Source organism: Ptychodera flava, unplaced genomic scaffold, assembly GCF_041260155.1.
Source record: "Ptychodera flava strain L36383 unplaced genomic scaffold, AS_Pfla_20210202 Scaffold_29__1_contigs__length_4469600_pilon, whole genome shotgun sequence".
Classification (NCBI taxonomy): Eukaryota; Metazoa; Hemichordata; class Enteropneusta; family Ptychoderidae; genus Ptychodera; species Ptychodera flava.
The window spans coordinates 3,716,777-3,736,355 of NW_027248351.1; the positions used below are offsets into that span (position 1 = coordinate 3,716,777).

The following is a 19,579-nucleotide window of genomic DNA, read 5'->3' on the forward strand; positions in this document are numbered from 1 at the left end:
CTCAAATTCACACTATCATGCTCATGACCATGTACCAACTTTGAACAAAACATGTTCAGGGATAGTTGAGTTATGGCTCAAAGATAAAATTTTGTAATGGCCACCTGGCAGCCATCTTGATCTAACACAAAATAAACTGACATGTACATGGACATATATATATATATATATATATATATATATATATATATATATATATATATATATATATATATATATATATATATATATATATATATATATATATATATATAGTTCAACTTTTGAACTATTTCACTGTATACGCTCTGTCGTATCTTTGCCGTAAACACAAGTCAACTTCCGTTCACAAAGCATACAAAGTGACTGCAGTTCACGAAATATTATTAAATAAATTTAGTAAAATATAGGGATCAATTCACTTGGCTACGGTACGATCGCCGCAAAATAAAACACAGTGACGGTAAGTACGATCGCCGCAAAATAAAACTAGTGACGGTAAGATGGCCGTGCTGACGTGCTGACGGAAAACACGAAAACGACTCGATGAAAGCATTCGCAAGTTATTCCGTCTATTTCCTAAAATATACCCATGAAAAATCGTGGCCACTTTCTTCTTCCAACGTTTTACAAAATCATTAAGTTCAAACGTCGCTACATCGAGTTCTCAGTGACCGACAAGCAGGAGTTCGCTCAACCGAGACGCTGATGCGTTCTTGAAATTTGACCTGACCGACGACAAAACAATAATGATTGACAGGTACCATGGGTACGATGTAGCAAAAAGTTTCGTCACGTCACTGAGTGCAATTGTCTGATTGGTTGCTGTCACAGTTAATGGGATCGACCTTTTCTGGTTCCGATTTATCAATGAAAGTAATTTGCATATCAGCCTGTCTGACTACCGACGCTTTGCCAGCTAATGCGCCGACTGGAAAGAAAGAATCCCGCGGTATCAAATGCTAACACTGGAATATTTCGGCAATAAAGAGAACTTTTTTCGTCTAACTACATTCTCCACAAAATAAGAAGACTGTTCATGTGATAAATATATAATCCCATGATATTTTTCTTTGTTTGACGTCATCGTATACTCGTGGTTTTCGCGGAGCCGTACAACTTCTCGCCTACGGCTCGAAGTTGCACGGCTCCGCGAAAACCACTCGTATACGATGACGTCAAACAAAGAAAAATATCATGGGATTATATATAAATATATATATATATATATATATATATATATATATATATATATATATATATATATATATATATATATATATATGTATATATATATATATATATATAGCATAATATAAATCGTTTCAAGTAGAAACTATATATATATATACCATAGTACTATATCTGTTTACTAACAATGAATATAATCAGTCCAGGGACAGTTGAGTTATGGTCCAAAAACTTCCAAAAAGTCGCAACAAAATGGCCGCCCAGCTGCCATATTTGATCGCATCATGGCAAAAATTGACAAGCATATATATTCCATAGTTCTTTATCTGTGTACTAACAATGAACAAAATTAGTTCAGGGTCAGTTGCTTTATGGTTCAAAAACATACATTTTGTAAAAAATCACAACAAAATGGCCACCTGGCGGCCATATTGGATCTTATTGCGAAACTAATCAACGTGCATCTGTATGGTGCAGGGCTCTATCATTGTGCAAGGTTAGAAAAAATTTGGTTCAGGGTTGTCTGAGAAACGGCCACTTACAGACAGACGGATGGACGCAGACGGACAGACATTCAGGACCCTATCTACAAGTCCCCGCTGGAAGTTGTCCGCGGGGACAAAAAATATGGAAAGCATGTGTATAACGCTAGCATATTGCATTGCCAAAGGCATAGTAGAGAGCAATTCACTGCACTAATATCCAAATGATAGCACGTATGAGAGACTAACTTGGTTTATACTGGAACATACCGGGTATACAATTCAAATTTGAAATGAATCTGGAATATATGCACTAAGTTAGTGCAAACTTGTCACACACAAGTTTGATTTTAGTAGGGTAGCTGTAAAATGTGGACAAAGTATGTCACAAGTTTGATACAGTCATCTGTACACCGTTGTCATGCATCTGATAAATAGTAGAGAGATATTCTTGAATGTTTCATGCACAATTGTTACACATTTCATGGTTTCACTGGGAAAATGACATCAGCCTAGCAATATGTGACAACAAAAATATGACTGTATATTACACAGAATCACTCTGCTGATATTGCTCTATTTCTTCTGGTGAAGTAAATGAGTACATTAAAGAACATTTGAGAAAATATCTATCCATGCAATCACCTCAAGGTCATGTTTGTCTGGCCACAGAAAGTGTCCAACCTTGATCTTAGCACTGGAGCAAAATCCGGCAACGAAACGGCAGCCACAGGGCATAAAATCAAGTTCCACATCATACTGATCACATTTTCTCTACTTTTGGTGGCCCCAGGTCTGCGACCCATCCATTACGATTTGCTATGAATATACTAACATTGGCAAATATCCTTTACCATGTCTGAAAGTAAACAGCCCTGGTTTACAGTAGTCACAAATATCAGGCATGCAGTGCGACATGGGTCGCACGCAGAGGTTAAGATGTTCTGTCATATCATTTACCTTCATTTCCCTCAGTTTGAGAATTCTTGGCATCTGATTCAACATCATCGTAAGTTTGAGAATTATTGGCATCTGATTCAACATCATCATCATCTGATTCTCCACAATTGATCTCCTGAAGTATCTCTGCAAAACATGGTTACATTTTGCATTTAGAAGAGTTCTATGTTCTACTGAAGAAATTCCACACTAAAGCCTCATAATTGTCATTTGTTTTTGTTATCAAGTCTCTTTTTTTGTTCCACTCATGCTCAATTAATCATTATGAAATTCTCAATATTTGGTTCTTAATGTTGCCTTTTTGAAGAAATTAGCATTATTATTGTTGAAACAATAACCCCCCCAGGTATTTTAGTTTCTATTAATAATTCTTACCTCTTTTTCATCAACATGTGCCAGACCTCTACTCCTCCTCTGATCGCTGAATATTTAAATTTTGTCCAGGTGTTAACTGCCAACAATACCGCATACCCGCCATTGACACCAGCTTAGTCAACTTAGGAACAACCAAGGATAACGGTGGGTGACTGGCCACCCTAGCCAGAAAGGAGGGATCCGTCAGCAAAGTAACATTATCTGCTGACCACCGACAATGCGATGGTGCCATAGACAAAGCATGTAACTTGCTCCGTGGACCCGTGGTCGCTAGAGCCAACAAAATACAGCTTTGAAGGTAACATACTTCAACTCAGCTGATTGCAAAGGTTCGTAAGGGGCTGGCGATAAGGAATGCAATACCAGCGATATGCGGTTGTGTGTGAATTCTTGCCAGCAGCTGACAAAAAACCTCAGACGACCCCCGACCGATATCTGAGGATAGGGAAGTGGTGGAACTATTGCTCCCACCATTCCCTTTTTTGACAGTCAGTCACTTCGCTTTGCCACGGCCCCTGCCGGAGCCCCTAGTGGACTTGCTGCGAAATCTGTGACCCTGTTTACCTTTGCCAGATGGTCGAAAGTCTTGAGACATGCGAGAAAGCCCATTGTTAAAGGCCAAGGTTTGAGCTCAAGCTGCTGCCAACTGCTTCTTATTGACCATATGACACAGCAAATTATCGTTCATGAGGATAATTTTATTGAAACGGCCATCAAACAACAATGGCCCAAAAACAGGCAAAAGCCGAGCAGCAGAAGCAGCCTGCTCCACTAAAGACAATTGATCAATGACATGATCTCTTAGCATAAGGGTATGTGTAGCCGCAATGCGTGAAAGCAATTCCATTTGGGAAATAAGAGCTCTGCCAGCCTGGCTGATCAAAAGCGCAACATTTTCCCAATGCTGAGACAACTCCCCAGAGCCCTCAGTAAACTGTTGGAATGGCTTAATCTCTCTGTCAAGGGCAGAAAGCATTAAAAAAGAGGAATTAGCCTTTCTATTGGCAAGCCGATTGGTAGAATCCAATCGGCAAAAATCCCCATAACGAAAAGTGCAATGTTTCAACCCTTGCTTGTCTTTGACCAGTACTTTGGCCTCATCGTCAATATCTAGACCTGACTGAGAGCAAAGAACATCATCAGCCATATCAAACTATTTAGCCCCTGGGGGTCTAGAAACCAGGGGATAAGTATGCTTACGCATACCCTGAGGGTAACATTTGGGCCGCGAATTTGTGGTATAACGAAAAACCCTAGTACCAGAGATTTCCTCCCTGATAGATCTGAACATGGCATGGACTGCCAGAATGAATGGTAAATGACATGCGCTGAGACAGTCTGGCTTTCTCTACACTGCACACAAATGACGGCTCTTGCCTGTCATCAGCCAATTGTGCAGGAACCGGACATTCCTCAGGAGGCACAGTGTTGAACACTAGTTGCTTAGCCTCCACCCAGATCTGAGAATGGGTAATACCGTCCTCGATTCCCTGTCCCTCAGAGTCCGACGAATTCGAGTTCGGGAATAACTAAAGGAGCGGAAACCACACTGCCTGCCTGTAATGGGGTCGTACGTACCCCTAAAACAGGCTCCCTTGTCGGCGATACCGGCCTAGAAACCGGCTGAAAATCGGCAATAGAATCAGCTTAGCTGCTAGGAAGACCCCAATTTCGATGCCAAGGTGACTCAAAACCTAAAGAAACCATGGCAGTGTACGAGGGAAAAGCCGGCGTGGGGGACATGTGTGTAGGAAATCCCGAAGGATGACCAAAATCACACAAAACTGAAACCGCCACCGTGTCGCGAGACGCAGCTGTGGCCATTACATATGACATACCTGCCCACCCATAAGTCAAAGGTAATCCTGGCTCATCTGCAGCCCTATCCATGGCCAGGTGATACAAAACATCAAAAACGGCTGTCGAAGACGATAACACAGATGATGAAGGACCAGGAAAATCCCCTAAATCCTGAGAAACACGACGACGCTTAGCATTAACAGCTGAAAACGACGCATCGCCGCCATCTTGGCCGAACTCCCTAGCCATCTCGGAAAGAATACCAGTCTCGTACGCTGCATCCGAAGCAGCCCGCGTACGCGAAACCGAACATTGCCACACATTACCATTCACAACACTCTGTGAAGAAGAAACAGATTGAAAATCACTCTTCTGACTCATATTTCGGTAGAAAATACACCAATAACTACAACCACAAAAGCACAGAGAAAAATTTGCCGAGAAATAGACTGAACTCAAAAACAAAGATGGCGACTTACACCAACCACCCACACCGCATAGTGGAAAACTTGTGCTGAAAATTTTTCAGACAGGACGAAAATTCGAAAGGAGCAACAAAATAACTACTTAGCTACGGTCCGTAGATAAAACCTCGAACGGGCAAATACTCTCAAGTGTACAGGAGAAGAGGAGGCTGATTAAACGCAAGACTAAACCACAGTTCTGGACAGCAGGACAGATACGTGTGAACTTCGTGAGTGCTGAAGTTGTACTGACGTGTTAACGGCAGATATGCAGTATTGTTGGCGGTTTAACACCTGGACAAAATTTGAATATTCAGTGATAAAAGGAGGTATAGATGTCTGGCCTGTGTTGAGGAAAAAGAGGTATATCATTATGACATCGAAAGAAATGCAGCGAAATCTTTAGTTCCAACGCTTTCCTCTGGAAAGCGTTGGAACTTAATAAGAGGTCAGTTTCGAGAATTTAAACCTTTTGTCAATACAATGTGTAGCTTATTGACATTATAAACAGTCCCATATTCACATGTTGAGCCTGGAAGTAGTTCCACTACTGTACAATGTCACAGGGTACACCGTACAATGTCACAGGGTACACTGTACAATGTCATAGGTCATTACATTATATGTGACATATCATACATAATCTCTGGCGGTGAGGTCTGCATTAGGGTCCATCCAAGTGTTTTACACATAAAAACAAAAGCATTTCCCACCCTTGTGTGGAATGCATGACTACAGTATAAAGTTTCTGACCTCTGTTGGGGTTAGTGCTCAAAATATAGAAAATACACAAATATGGGTGGCCTTTTTTAATTGTATCATGACTAAAAAATTTATGCAAGCATATACCCCAGTGCACATGGACGGACGGACGGACGGGACCCAATCTGTAAGTCCCCACGGGGACTAACAAACTTACCTTCCTCCAGGTCAATATCATCCAGGCTAGTCCCTGCTTTCAATAAACCATTTTCCACAGCAAGCAGCAGCTTGGAGACCTTTGCCACCTGCATGGTATCCTGGGGCAATCTGTAATACTCTCGGTGGACTCGGATATCGTGTCCTAGGAAAGAGGCCAAGATGTCCATTTCATTTTCCTTCAAATTCACAATCTGCGATATGGTGGCCATATTCTTCCGCAAACCAGTAGATGTTAAGAGTTCTGGACACAAGGCACCGCATTCATTGGCAAACTTGCGGATGCAATCTGATCCTCTGATATGACCAAGAGAAGCATAGTAAGCACGAGCAAACACATACATATTTTGTGGGTTTACTCCAACAGACTCACGAGTTTTGTTGAGCAGCAGTACCGACTGAGTCAACTTTTCTGTTAACAGAATGGGCACAATACGCCCCCGTTTACCAATAACCTCAACACGATAAAAGGCTCTGCACAATCTCTGTTCCAATGGGCTGAGGCTGTTCAACACAACTTTGTCTGGTTGATTGTTGCTCCTTTTGTCGAAGTCAACAGTACTTAAACGTGACGCTTCTCCTTGACGTCTACGATTGAATAGAATGATCTGCGCAAGGACAGCTTCATTTAACATCACCCATGAATTAACTGCTCTATTATCCTTGGTCAGCCTGGCCACTTCTCTTGCTTCAACAATCTTTAGATATTTGTCAAGTCTCATTGCATCTTCAGTGAGAGGAATTACCTTGACAGAATTCAACTTCTTGTCATGCAGTGTTCTTCTGGCATGCACTGACACCTCGTCAGACCAGTTCATTTCACATAGTTGGGAAAAGCGGTCTGCCTGTTTAGTTTTCACCTCGTCACCCTTTTCCAAAGCTTTGCCCTTGAGTATTACAGCGCATTTACCAAGACTGTGTCCCAATTTCAGCGCGAGAGAAGGGATTGCATATTGGTGGGTGTCTTCATTGAAACCAGCAACAATCTTTGCTGCAGCAACAACAAGCTGGAAGTGTACATTATTAATGAACACATCAAGTCCTGCAGAGGGGTTGCCACTGGAAATACGCAACTGGATCAACAATCTTCCCATCTCTCGCAGTTTTGTTCTGATCTCTTGGTGTCGTTCTTTGTTGTGTCCCATTTTGTTGTACAATTTCTCTCCAAGACATAAGATAAGATGATCACTTTTTACAACTCTTGATATCTGATCTTCTACAAGACCACACAACACAGTATTCAACTGTGCACTTGCACCTTTAGGAGGGGGCAGAAGTAGTTTACTGTTTGCTGCAATATTTGGTCGCTTCATCTTTCCGTCTGATTTTGGTTTTAGTAGACACTTATGCTTGTATAAATCAGCCCTTACCATTGTGGCATAGCAGAATTCACAGGGCCCATAATCCTCTGCTTTAGCTGGTCTGTCACTCCTACTGGGCCTGTAGTTCACTAATAATGTTCCGTAACCCTGTCTAAAAACACGGCAATTGTGTTTGTGATTACCTAAATTCCTCAATTTTGTTAAGGCCAATTTGTAATCGAGACTTCTGACATCCATGTTCGCCAACTTAGCAACCTCCACTTCGTTCCCATGCATTGTCTTCAAGTGTCTTGGGAGTTTCGCTTGCACCTTCTCACAATATAAACAGTAATACCTTTTATCCCACACACGTTTTCCATCAGTATTATTTGTTGTAGAAACAAAAATTTTATCTTGTGGAACAGTTGTTGGGTCACAAGGTTGAGGCAAACTGTTATCAGCAAATGTGGAATTGAGGGCCGTTTTCTCTTGTGAAACACCAGATACTTCAATACCAGATACAGAGTCTGACACTTGAAGCCTTGAGAAACACCAGCAACTTTGGAAACAGATGCAGAGCCTGAATCTTGAGAAACAGCAGCAACTTTGGAAACAGATGCAGAGCCTGAATCTTGAGAAACAGCAGCAACTTTGGAAACAGATGCAGAGCCTGAATCTTGAGAAACAGCAGCAACTTTGGAAACAGATGCAGAGCCTGAATCTTGAGAAACAGCAGCAACTTTGGAAACAGATGCAGAGCCTGAATCTTGAGAAACAGCAGCAACTTTGGAAACAGATGCAGAGCCTGAATCTTGAGAAACAGCACCAACTTTGGAAACAGATGCAGAGCCTGAATCTTGAGAAACAGCAGCAACTTTGGAAACAGATGCAGAGCCTGAATCTTGAGAAACAGCAGCAACTTTGGAAACAGATGCAGAGCCTGAATCTTGAGAAACAGCACCAACTTTGGAAACAGATGCAGAGCCTGAATCTTGAGAAACAGCACCAACTTTGGAAACAGATGCAGAGCCTGAATCTTGAGAAACAGCACCAACTTTGGAAACAGATGCAGAGCCTGAATCTTGAGAAACAGCAGCAACTTTGGAAACAGATGCAGAGCCTGAATCTTGAGAAACAGCATTAACTTCGGAAACAGATGCAGAGCCTGAATCTTGAGAAACAGCAGCAACTTTGGCATGAGATACAGAATTTAAAATTTGCGGATCGGCAAAGTTTTTACTGGATACAGTGTCTGACACTTGAAGGCCTTGAGGGACAGCAGCAACTTCAGACATAGATACAGAGTCTGAACCTTGAGGGACAGCAGCAACTTCAGACATAGATACAGAGTCTGAATCTTGAGGGACAGCAGCAACCTCAGACATAGATACAGAGTCTGAATCTTGAGGGACAGCAGCAACCTCAGACATAGATACAGAGTCTGAATCTTGAGGAACAGAAGCAACTTTGGCATGAGATACAGAATCTAAAGTTTGACGATCAGCAGTTTCTGTAGCAGATTTAGAATCCAAAATAATTTTCTTCTGAGGGGGAGCAGTCATATCTTTATTATTTTCATTAATACAAGAAAGTGCTGGGAACAAGAACTTCCGTTTCGGAACTTTGCCAGATGAAGATTCACTGTTGTCATTGTCATCAGAAGTGGAAACATAACCATCTTTTGCTGGTAGCCAATCACTATCATCATCAGACCACTCTTCGAATGATTCAGATTCGAGTGAGGGGGAACCTATAATAATGAACAAATTCATCATTTAACCACTTCTGTTAAACTCACAAATAATAACATCCAATCCAAGGACAACTCCTTATTTCACATGTACAGCAAAACATTGACAGATTTTGTTTGAATATGCAAATAGTTCGGTTACTCGATCAGATTGGTGGGGCTCATTTTACTTACATGATTTTCTGAATCGAGACATGCAGGCATACATGTATAGGTAGTACATTGAGCTAGCTTGATGTGCATTACGTTGCAGTCAAAAATATCATGCACATACGTGTATTACGTGTATTATGACAGAACCTCATGACCTCTACACGCCACCTGTGTCGTGTCGTCGTGTCGTGTCGTATAGAAGTTATTTTCACGAGTGATGCAGTGTATTCTGCGGCAGTACTTTCACAAGTGCAGCGAGTAAAAGTACAGAATACTCCTCATCACAATATTCTTACAGAAAGGCAGGACTATTTCATATCATTTGCATATAGGTGGTGAAAATACCAGTTTTATTTCGCTGGCAACAATGGTGTAAAACCCTGAGTCATGCTTCAAAGAACTGCATAATTGCAACAAAATGGCCATATTAGATCCTATCGCAAAATAAAAATAACTGTATGCCTGAGTTAAATGTCTTTGTTCCAAGTTTGAACAAAAATGGTTCAGCAGTCTGAGCAATGGCTGTGGACGGACAGACGGACAGACACCAATCTATATGTCCCTGCCTGACTTCGTCCGCGGGGACTAATAAACCAGTGTTCACCCCAGAGCAATAAAAAGAAAAGAAAGCAAGATACCTGATTTATTGCTGTCATCTACATGGGTATCTTTGATATCAAACAATAGATACGGCGAGATGAGCTGAAGACTGTACTGAGATACACTATCAAATATCCATGGTATACTGGCCACCAACACAGATTTACCTACCAAAACATGTGTAAAATTGTGTCAACATGCAACTTACAGAAATAAAAATCCTGGGAGAAATCTATTACATATAATCTCACAGTATTTCACACGAGTATTACGTCATCGAGGACGAGTGATTCGGCTGTATCCCTCCGAGCCGACAGGCGAGGAGGGATACAGCTATGGGTGGAATCACGAGTCCTTGATGACGTTATACAAGTGACAAATATTGGGAAATTATGTATTTATTATATTCATAGACCCATTACAATGTTTACTTTTGCAAAAAAAATCCATTTTAAAACCGTTTAGACTTCATTTTTTTTTGCGCATTAATTTGATACAGAGAAAAGTTCTCAGGCGAATAGCGTTCATTCATAAAACGATCAAACATGGTCATTCGAAGTGAAGTGGACATGTACAACGTCGAATTCTGAGAAAACGCTAGTCGAACAGTTCAAAGATTCAACATTTTACAAAAAATTCAATAGTCACAAAAGTCCCTGAAGTAAAATTCAACATTTCAATCCTGTGAACTGTCACTTGTATCATAAATAACGTCGGCACAACGCTTCAATGCTCGCTATCGCTGCGCAACCCACTGCACCGGCGACACCGGTGGGTCCGGAAAACATTCCCACAGGTGCAGCCGCTAGTCTGATGACTGGAAGGGAGACACTGAGACAGATGTGGCTTGGTGAAAGGGGGGTTGTTTACATTTGACTGAATCTGTCGGACGGGTGTAGATGCCGTCCAAGTAGCTTATCAGTGTCTAAATCTTTGAATGATTGCGCAGAGCAGACGACAATCGCCATAGCAAGATGCCCACAAAAAATGAGAAAACACTTCAGAACCATATTTTCACAAGATTGTGTTCTATTATTTCTTACCCAATGTTTCCCAAACTCTGTCGACATCATATTTTTGCTTCGTTTTTGTTTGTTTACATACTGAAAGTAGTTCCGGTAGTAGTGACGTCACACTATAGTATTATGAAATGTATCGATTTCATATTACTATAGTGTGACGTCACACCCTTGTAATTACTTGGTCTATGAATATAATATTAAACATTATTAATATATTTTAACAATCACCTCAAAAATCATAGACATTGGTCATATTATTGCTGTCTGCATTTACAAATAATTACGAGATCAAAGTATTTCGTGTACCTTCTGAAAGTAGTCCAGTTGATATGCATGACACGTTCATTTGAAACAGCAACAGTTACCTCAAAATATGACAAAAAATAGCACTTGCAATGATTCGGTCAAAAAATCGAAATAGCATGCTGGAGGCACTGACCAAAGTGTCCATCTTGCCAAATTTAAGCAAAAGTTACAGAAGCATTTTCAAACAGTGGGTGTCAACGGCTCTTGGTAATACAGCATGCACCACATTGCATATGGCGCATACACAGTGATCATGTATGTCCTTTGGATCATTGGTCCAAAGAACTAAAAACAATCTATACATACTTTCATTTACATTCTCCAGTACAAATTACGTAAACATTTGTAAAAACTACTTACTATTGCAATCGATGGTATCGGGCATATCATCATCAGCATCAGGGTCCATGATAATGACATGTTTTTTGCTTTGATCATTGCTAAACAAAGATGGGTTGGTGATTATATCAGCACCACTCAATTGTAGTATCCAATTTAATTGATCTGAAACCAACAGAGTCACTTTGAATCAGATATGGGTTGAACTTTGCAAATAATTAGAATAAACAAAAATAAATACTGCCAATAATGTTGTGTCGCCCACATTTGATAGGAAACATTGCTAGCATGGTACTGAAAAAAAATTGTCTGTCTGTTCAGTCATAGACCCTTTAGGGTCTATGGTTCAGTACATAACGGGCAAAATTTTTTGTATGACAAGTAGTACTTCACACAAGGAATAATACCAAAAGAAGGCTACTATCAAAATGCAAAGCAATCAGAGCAATATTTTATATTTAGGGTTTCTTGAACTCACTGCATTTTGAATACATGAATGTGGCCTTTACCATGATAGGTTTAAATTATGTTTGCCAGTCCAAGCCCATAAAGTGGCTAATTACAATTACAGGAAGTTGGGAACGAGTTATCAGATCAAACTCATTGATAATGTTAACACTGTAGTCAACATCCAGTTGGCCTGCTGTTATTTACAGTGGGGGTTGGGGTGGGGGTAGTTAAAGGCTGGAATCTTGCAGCCCGGAGAGAAATAAGCCCACCATAAACGGGATGCTACTGGTGTGGCTATGCATATGATTATGTACCTGGTCAACAAGTCATTATCATGGGTACTCCTTGCGTGACTGAATACACAGCAAAACTTCCGTTCACATCTTTAACGCATCATTCCGTGATTGAAAGCATATAAATTAGCATCACTACGGCGTCCCTCGCTTGTTATAAACCAACTTGGGGAGATTTTTTGTGCCGTAAACAGGTTTACTTCGAAGAAAAATGCACATTTTGCCGTTTGTACAAGTTTGAACAAAATCAGTTCAGGGATGTTTGAGTTTACAGGAGTTGTGCTTCAAAGACATAAAAAAAATCGCAACAAAAAGGGCTGCCACATGGCCATATTGAATCGTATCGTGAAATAAAAATAATATGCATCTGTATGCCGGAGTGTATTGTCTTTGTGCCAAGTTTGACCGAAATCGGTTCACCAGTGTCTGAGAAACGGCTGCGGACGGACAGGACCCAATCTATAAGTCCCGCGGACACAGCTATTGTTCAGTGCCGATTGCCCCTCAGTGGGCAATGGTCATCAAACTATCCAGTGCAGTGGTTGTGGACTGACCAGAGGGATAGCCGAGTGTAGAATTTGGGATTACATTGGAGATAATTTGTTTGCGTTACAGGGCTCGAAATTAACTTTTTTTTGGGTAGTCCACTTGGGCTACCATTTTCAGAATTTGGTAGTCCAAAGCCAAGGACTGGTAGCCCGCCATCTGTCAGCCATTATTTTTAATAAAATACACCATGCTTTGTACTACATAATCATGAAGCAGTGCAGTGTATTTTTATTGTTATTTGGGAAACACTTTAATTAAACATGTCAGTGAATCAGGCAAGATATGGAGTTTAAATTGTCAAATTTGTATGGTGCGCAGTCGGCTAGTCAGGACGACATAGTCGCTGACCCGCTCGATACCAAAGGTCAATCGCGTGGCTCGGATTAAATTCATTGACAGCTGGCCCATGAAGCGCGATTCTAATCAACGCACACATAGTTCCCGTGTTCAGTGCCGCACGCCAGTCTGATTTGATTCGACCAATTAAGGAAAATCCTCTCTCACACTCGCTGGTATGTATAGGTATCAGCAGAACTATTTTCACAAGCCACACGATATTTCTATAAAACTCAACCCGATCTTGGCGAAGTATGCGCTGCCAGACGTCTAAAAACCGCAAACCTGCATTTGCCGCAACATCATGTTGACGGTAGCTTTTAGACCAGTCCATTCAGCTAATGCCTCATCTTCGCGAAAGTCGGTACGTCTATCTAACAAGTCGCGAAAATGTCGCGTCAGGGTCATGATATCATCACGGCCATAATTACGTAGCTCATTATTATCTTGGGGCCAATTAGTCGGATTGAAAACATTCGCGGCTCTGAGCACGGGGTCTTCGTCGAAAGACCTGAAGCGATTGTTTATTTCCCTCACACACAAGGTTATCAAAGCAGTCTTGCTGGCATTTACGTCGACGTCGGCATGGCATGGACCCGTCTAGCTGGAGCTTTCAGTTCTATTCAACGACTCATTGACTGCTGAAATTTCCTAACTCTTCCGACTTTAGCTCTTTTGGGGGCAGTTTCTCCCTGTTCGCTGTTAGACGACGCGACTATATTCGAACTCAAACTGCGAGGTTGTTCTGATACACAAAAATAATTCAACAGACTCATTTTGATGGTAAAAGTTCGACAGCAGTGCAGAATGACGATATGTTCACTCCAAAAATCTGCGAATGTCTGGAATGAGCAACATTTTAGCACGATCACGTTTATATGTGTACAAATTGCGATGTTTCAAAAATGATTGAATTCTCCACACTTCACACAGAGCAACATGCTGCCGCGGCAAGCCCTAAAACAAAACATGACGGGACGTTCCCATCTAAATAACAGTGCACTTTCAAGGCATATTCACCCCGGCAAATGGGCTTTTCAACGGGTATGGAGCTTCTAATTAAAGTTATTTGCCATCTCGTAAGCTGTTTGCAAAAGTGATTAGAGATAGCGATTAAAGCCAGTGTGCGGGAAGAGATTTTGCCTTACACACTTCACTCATACAGATAATCGTTCGCCTTGAACTTCTTTGAACATTGTACCCTAATTTTCACAGATTAGGACCTATAAATATACTACAAGCCATATGTTAGTTCAAATTAATAAAAGTAGGAACAAATTCCGATGTCCTGAAATGATAATACTGTTGTCAAGGTTTACACGAGATTGAGTTTGTGCCGCTTCACTGTACAATACCTTGGCATAAAGTAGTACCGGCCAAGCTATTGGTATCTGAAGTTGTTGACTAAGCGTTATGTAATGTCTGATTATATCTGATATAACTACGTTAGATTGCATATTATCAGTGCAGAAAGAGCCCAAAAAAGTGTACTGTGTTTTAGATGCGAGCATCCCGTCATGTTTGCGCATGTTCCTTTTTTTCCCGACATCTTGATTGGACGTGAGTGATTTAGTTTGACAGTTACTGATAAAAATATTGTTACATTTGTGTATCAAATTGGATTGTTCAAAATGTATTCTACACAGCACGTGTAGTTAACTATACGTGTGGGGCAATTATCCAGTGTATTTTCATGGTTGAGTGACCGTGATGTTTTGCATGTTTTGCACGACGCGTGTACTCACGGTAGCCCAAGTGGACTACCAAATTAGGTAAATGGTAGCCCCGAAACAGGAATTGGTAGTCCGGGATGTGGGACTACCGTTAATTTCGAGCCCTGCGTTACTCGCAGTCTGACCAGCTTTCTCTTTGAATTTTTATCCCTCTGGTTCACGCCAAATATTCATAGACATGGCCAGTATTCCGTTCTCAGGGCCTATACCGATTTGTGGCCACGTCAAAATTTGTATGGCCAAAAGCTGGAGTGAAAGTGATCCCACTGAAAATCCTTTATTTTAAGTTAGCAAGAATGCATAGCTATTAGCTGTTCAAACTCAATATTTTTCAAATGCTTTGTTTGGCACTGCCTGTAAACTTCATGCACAGCTGATACTATGAGGTTATTACCCAATATCACCTGTTCCTGTGTCATATCTGAGATTGTCATTTGGGTTGTACCAGACACTAGACTTCGTCTAGTGTCTGGTAAAACCCACATGCTGATATGAGACAAGGAACAGGTGATATCGGGTAATAACCAATTTATCATATGCCCATGCCCAGGTTTTGCTGAAAAACATGAATTATTTTATTACACGCAGGAATAGAATAATATTTCATAAAATTCAAAGATTCTCCCTTCAATGCACAGTTCATCTCTAATGCAAAATGTCCTTCAAAAACGTATTTGACCTGTATGCAACATGACTATCTTAACCTGTTCACCCCCAATTCCCTGTAAACAGGTCCATAATCACCATTGATAACAATGGACTTGGGCCAAACCATGGTGGTGAAAGGATGTGCAGCATTTTGTTGATAAACACTGAATATTACCCACAAATACCAGCATATATACCAGCAGAGGTTTCAAAGGTGATAGGAGAAACATACCTTTACTTATTCCCAGCACTGAGCCCACACAGCATATTTCATAGTCTTGAAACAGTAATTTGTTTGTAGTCAGTCTGGCTTTCAGAGGCCCTTTATGGTTATGTCCATTAACAACATCACCACAAACCTCATACTGTTCTTCGGGGATAACACGACCTTCCTCTACACATGCTAGAATCCCTGTAAATGATAGTGAGTGTCATACCAGAGTAATTACCACTTTTTGACTTGTCGTTTGGGCTATAATTGCCTGTTAATTACTCTGAAGGTCTGTCAGGTGACAAGAAATATAGCATTGCTCTGAGGCTGTACGATAAAGGAAATAGAGTCATACTATTTTGTTAACCCTCATGTTGGGTAATAAACAAGCATTATAACAAACCACATGCTCATACTGATATTATTTTGACTTGCACATCAGTAATTCTCCACTACAGTAATTGTGCAAATTTCTTGACAAAGCGTGCAAGCACTAGTCTCACTACAGACCTTGTCGCTTTGCCAGTAAAAAGTGCATTGCTGGTGGTAGGACAGGGCGAGTTGCGAAGCCCTGAGTTGGGTCACAAGAGGTGAGGGTGTGGCGATAATCACTTCATCCCACTGTAATGATGTGGGCTGGGCATATGAAGCACCAAATACATATTACAAATGACCCTTGAACTAGGAGGAATCCCTCTTAGTATTAGTGATACATCATGTCATGTGTGTATCACTTGTGATGAGCTGATTGGCATGGTGAGTTACACAAGTCGCATTTAGTTTTTGGCAGTTATTTTTACAAGCCCCTCCTATTGAATATATATGATAAGTTCACCTGTTTTCTTAAATGCCGATTGAGTTATGTAATTGGAGTGTTTTCTCAGGATTTTGAGAAAAGGGGGAATGTCCCCCATTGGCTTCAAATATATGGGGATTTGGTTGTAAATGAAGGGGGACTATAATAAATTATGCAAATTAAGCTTTTGTACAAGGTATTACCAAATTTAAGGTTATAGCACTTACCAATTATCCAATAAAGCAAGCTTGTATCCCTTCACTATAGCTACAGATAGTAGATTACATCAACTGTATGATATTACATCATAGACAGTAAACATGCAGGGGAATGCTTACTACAAACACTCTTTGTATATCATGAGATAAAACCTCATTGAAGAAGGGCAACAAGTCGCCCATTAGTGATTATTTTATGGGGGATTTTGATTAGATAGGGGGATTCACGCAATCGCCTGTCCTAGAGAAAACACTATTACATTGTGGTATAAAAATCTTGGAATAAGGAAATCAATTGTAGCACAGACCCCATCGAATTGCATCAGCCCACACATGTCCTACCGCAGTGGTGCACTTTATAGTGGCGAAGTGACGAGGTCTGGCAAGCGAGACTATGCAAGCCGGCCTACCCCTTTAGCATATGAAATGCCTTCATTAGTTTAACTTTGTTATTGATGGTATTCACTTAATGACACCATTTTTGAGCTAGTGGCTTCAAAGGTACTTTGATGATCTATTTCATGGTCATGTGACATGTAGTTAATCACAGAACAGCATGGTGTGTTATAAATGTATCTAGTAAGCATGCCTGTATCCCAAAAGATGTATCATTTTACAGATAACAAGTTTGGGGTCATTTGTTATAGTGACTATAAGCTTAAAACACATCACTGATAATAATTAAGTAACTTCATACACGCTTCCTTGAAGTTTGCATGTACATTTTCCTTCCCTGTGGAGGTATTCCAGTAGATTACCAGGCAGGGCATATATATACACAGAAGAATTTAGCATGTGCATTCAGATAACTGCATATGTCGCCTCATGGTAAGGATAAATAACTGGTATGTTAATGTTTAATAAGAGACTTACAATTGAAGCTGACGACCCATTTGCGTGCTGCAATTCCAAAGAAGTATTTAAGCGTCCTTTCACAAACAAGATTAGAATCTGTGAAAAGAAGTATACGGAATAAACACACTGTATTGTTATCTGTAACATAATTTAGCGAAAGTTTTTTTCCCCCACATTTGAAAATGTCCTTAGTACTACAGTATACATTTCAGTTTCTATTTTTGCCAAATCTTTCCTCCAGGATCTATTGAACTTTGATTAACAGACCTCATCAATAATGTAATAAATGTACATTTCTCAGTGCTCATAATGCTAGGGTAATTACATAGTGAATACAATTGAAAAAATATCAATGGGCTCCCTATTATTCGCGTGAGGAGGAATCTTGTCAAGACATATTGTGCTGAGAAACCTTGGCTGATTTGACCAAAAACTGAAAAGAAAAAAATGTCAAATAATCCTACATTGCAATTCTTCAATAAACTGTCTGATGTGATCTACAGACTATGCAAAAAAGCCAGATGTCATGCTAGCAACGAATTCACAATGAACCAATAAGATGTGTTGATTCATGCAATGTTTTCTTATGGGGTGCAAAATGTTGCAACCTTATTTTTTTGTACAGAAACCAGAACGGGTACTGGCGCTCCCATATAAAATGTTTTGCAAGTCTAAAGTGATAATATGGTTGGATCGCATGTTCGTATTTCGTGACAATACGACAAAACAGCCTGGATGTAGTCTCGTCAAATTTCTCAGTGGCAGAAACAAGTGGCAAAAAAAATACCACCATCAAGAATTTTTGGTGGTAAATGGGTAAAAAACTTGCCACCATTGCCACCGATTATTTTAACACTGAAAGTATTCATAACATTCCTCTTCGATCTCCCCGACCCGTTTCCTTTTCTCTCCTATCTGACATTTGTATGCTGATAAGTAAGTTGACAGCTAGCATGTGACAATATTTGGGTGTCTCGAAACTATACCTGATAGACCATGCATTGATACTACAATAAAATGATAGGAAGAGCTTGAAACTTTTTCATGCATGCTTATTGTAGCAATGGTTATGTAGTCATGTGATGTTGATCATTGACCCATGCGTGTGTTTTTGGGCGCCAGTGAGGGTGGTTTTCATGCAAAGATCAATATTCTCTACTGAAAATCTGGGCTTAAAATGGCAAAATTGTCGGTAAATGACCAATCACATCTTGTTAAATTTTCATTTTTCATAATTTACGAGCGTTATGAGCACCAGCGAAAGCACAGATTAGGGCTACAGATACCATCCAATCACCAGGCTAAACAGCATTCTATCATTCAAAGACTCCTCTTGTTAACTAAAAAGGTGATATTTTCTTCTTTTGAGCACTTTACCTGTTTTGACAATCACATGTGTTGTCTCATTTGTGAACGATGATTGCAGCTTTGATCCAATTTCATTTGCAAAATACTCTAGCAGTTCCTGTCAACAAAGCATACATACAGATTTCATTTCAAAATGGCATGCATCTGTCATAGGAGAATGCATTATTTACGCAACAAGTCATCAGTCGATGACACAGTCCCCGCTGGTTCAATATATGTTGCTTAAATCTTTGGAACTTTGATATGATTTTCGACATATACTGAGGGCCTTCAACCTGGCAGTCATTTTCTATTATATCACGACAAAACTTCCTAGAACATGCATGTCATGGTCATTAACGCTGTGCCAAGTTTGAACCAAATTGGCTGAGGCACGTCTGAATTGGGGCTCCATACTTCTGAATAAAATGGCTACCAGGCAGCATTTTGAACCATACTTCAATGAGAATTCATTTGCACATTATACAGCCCTATAGTAAGTT

General features: G+C 40.4%; 2 protein-coding genes across 3 annotated transcripts in view; both read right to left on the minus strand.

Moving 5' to 3' along the window:
• LOC139127157 (streptococcal hemagglutinin-like) overlaps positions 1-19,579 on the minus strand; it is an 85,983-nt gene that overhangs the window by 40,196 nt on the left and 26,208 nt on the right. For both annotated transcript variants that reach the window (XM_070693077.1, XM_070693076.1), the window contains exons 7-13: positions 19,107-19,194; positions 17,748-17,825; positions 15,882-16,061; positions 11,662-11,805; positions 10,012-10,140; positions 6,171-9,220; positions 2,613-2,738 (exon numbers count right to left, since the gene is read on the minus strand). In XM_070693077.1, coding sequence (XP_070549178.1) covers positions 7,773-9,220; positions 10,012-10,140; positions 11,662-11,805; positions 15,882-16,061; positions 17,748-17,825; positions 19,107-19,194 — 2,067 coding nt within the window. In that variant the 3' untranslated portion in view covers positions 2,613-2,738; positions 6,171-7,772. The remainder of the gene's footprint in view (positions 1-2,612; positions 2,739-6,170; positions 9,221-10,011; positions 10,141-11,661; positions 11,806-15,881; positions 16,062-17,747; positions 17,826-19,106; positions 19,195-19,579) is intronic.
• LOC139127145 (uncharacterized) lies at positions 5,110-7,728 on the minus strand. Its single transcript, XM_070693065.1, has 2 exons — positions 6,171-7,728; positions 5,110-5,126 (listed from the first exon to the last, which is right to left on the minus strand). Exons 1-2 carry the CDS (start codon positions 7,726-7,728, stop codon positions 5,110-5,112), a joined length of 1,575 nt encoding a protein of 524 aa, XP_070549166.1.

Excerpts from the sequence above, each read along its gene's own strand:
- LOC139127145 (XM_070693065.1), bottom strand. The coding sequence starts at position 7,728 with ATGGATGTCAGAAGTCTCGATTACAAATTGGCCTTAACAAAATTGAGG.